Here is a 1,416-nt window from a genome sequence, read left to right on the forward strand (position 1 = left end):
ACATTATAATTTCATAGATTCTGTTCAAAATAATGCAAACACACATGGTAGTTGGCATTTGGTTAYAAATTTGGCCTAAATTTGTTTAATTTGAGGACACATTAACCATAAATGTGTACTTACAGTATTTAACATAAACTTGAGCAAAATTCTGGAGAAATTTAGTTTCGTTTTTTTATTATTTATTTTTTAATTTATTTATAATGAGGCATTTAATGCAACTAACATAGCATACATATTAAATGTATGCACATCTAAAAGTAAAGATCAGTTTTACTCATTTTTAAATCTTTTCTTTTCTTGCACTCATTTATAACACGCAGTGTTCCTAAAGTAATCACATCAATGAGAGAATAAAACTAAAAGACAGAGTTCTCTAGTTGCAGCGAGCTGAAAGAACAATCAGAACAGCTGGAACTAAAACAACAGAAAACAAAAAGTAGATCTAATTTTTCATGTGTACCACGAAGCTCAATAACATTTCTGGAAAAGATCCCATTAGTCACATGACTAAAGTTCACGCGTCCTACCTTTCACTGTGACCCGGACTGTTTTGGAGACGTCCCCTTGCTCAGTCCAGGCTCGACAAGTGTAGTAGCCCGTGTTGTTCCCAGCAGCGCTGTGGATGACCAGACGAGACACTCCAGCTCCAGTTTCCTCGAACACGTTGGCTCCCCGGTAGTAACTCCAGGAGTAGTTTGGTGTTGGGTTAGCTACAGAGGAGCACTTCAGCTCCAAACTGTCACCAGCGTTCACTTCAGCATCATCAAGCTCAAAAATCTCTGATGGTGGGTCTACAGAAAACAGTTCAAGCAACTTACATGAGAGAAAGAAAAAAAAACATCTACTGATGTTAGAAAAATATTCTGCACAAGAGGAATGGGTCAGTAACTTACATAAGACTTTGATATTGATTGTGAAGTTGTGAACTGACAGGACATTTGAAACCTTGACCTGGTACTGCCCTGCATTTCTTCTTGTCAGGATCTGAGGAAGTTCCACCTGCTCTTCATTGCGGAACCAGATCTCCTTGGGTTTAGGAAAGCCCACAGAGCATGTGAGGTTGTGATAAGAGTTTTCTAGCGTGGTGTATGTGTKAGGACACATCCACTCTGGTCCATCTGAAAGGTGAAATATAAAATATTATTTTCAACTTGGAATGGACCCACAACACATCGGAGTTAAATATCTAACCTATATATCAGTGTTTCCCAAAGTTGGGGTCGGGACCCAAAGTGGGGTCCCGAAACATCATTGTGGGGGTCCTGAAAAGATTTTCTGAATTAATTACATTTTTGCCTTAGTTGTTACAAAGGAGAGAGGTTAGTATATTTAAAACAGATACATGTAGTAAAAAAATATTGTTACTATGCCCATATTTTGTTGACCTGATACAAATGTTTATCATCCAAAAAT

The 1,416-nt window shown here is 37.7% G+C and overlaps 1 protein-coding gene across 1 annotated transcript in view; it reads right to left on the reverse strand.

Annotated features, from left to right (window-relative positions):
• LOC106527077 (hemicentin-1) overlaps positions 1-1,416 on the reverse strand; it is a 28,724-nt gene that overhangs the window by 22,495 nt on the left and 4,813 nt on the right. Inside the window, exons 5-6 of the mRNA XM_014021843.1 lie at positions 897-1,121; positions 531-794 (exon numbers count right to left, since the gene is read on the reverse strand). Of these exons, the coding sequence (XP_013877297.1) occupies positions 531-794; positions 897-1,121 (489 nt within the window). The remainder of the gene's footprint in view (positions 1-530; positions 795-896; positions 1,122-1,416) is intronic.

The sequence above is a fragment of the Austrofundulus limnaeus genome, unplaced genomic scaffold (assembly GCF_001266775.1).
Source record: "Austrofundulus limnaeus strain Quisiro unplaced genomic scaffold, Austrofundulus_limnaeus-1.0 Scaffold4, whole genome shotgun sequence".
Lineage (NCBI taxonomy): Eukaryota > Metazoa > Chordata > Actinopteri > Cyprinodontiformes > Rivulidae > Austrofundulus > Austrofundulus limnaeus.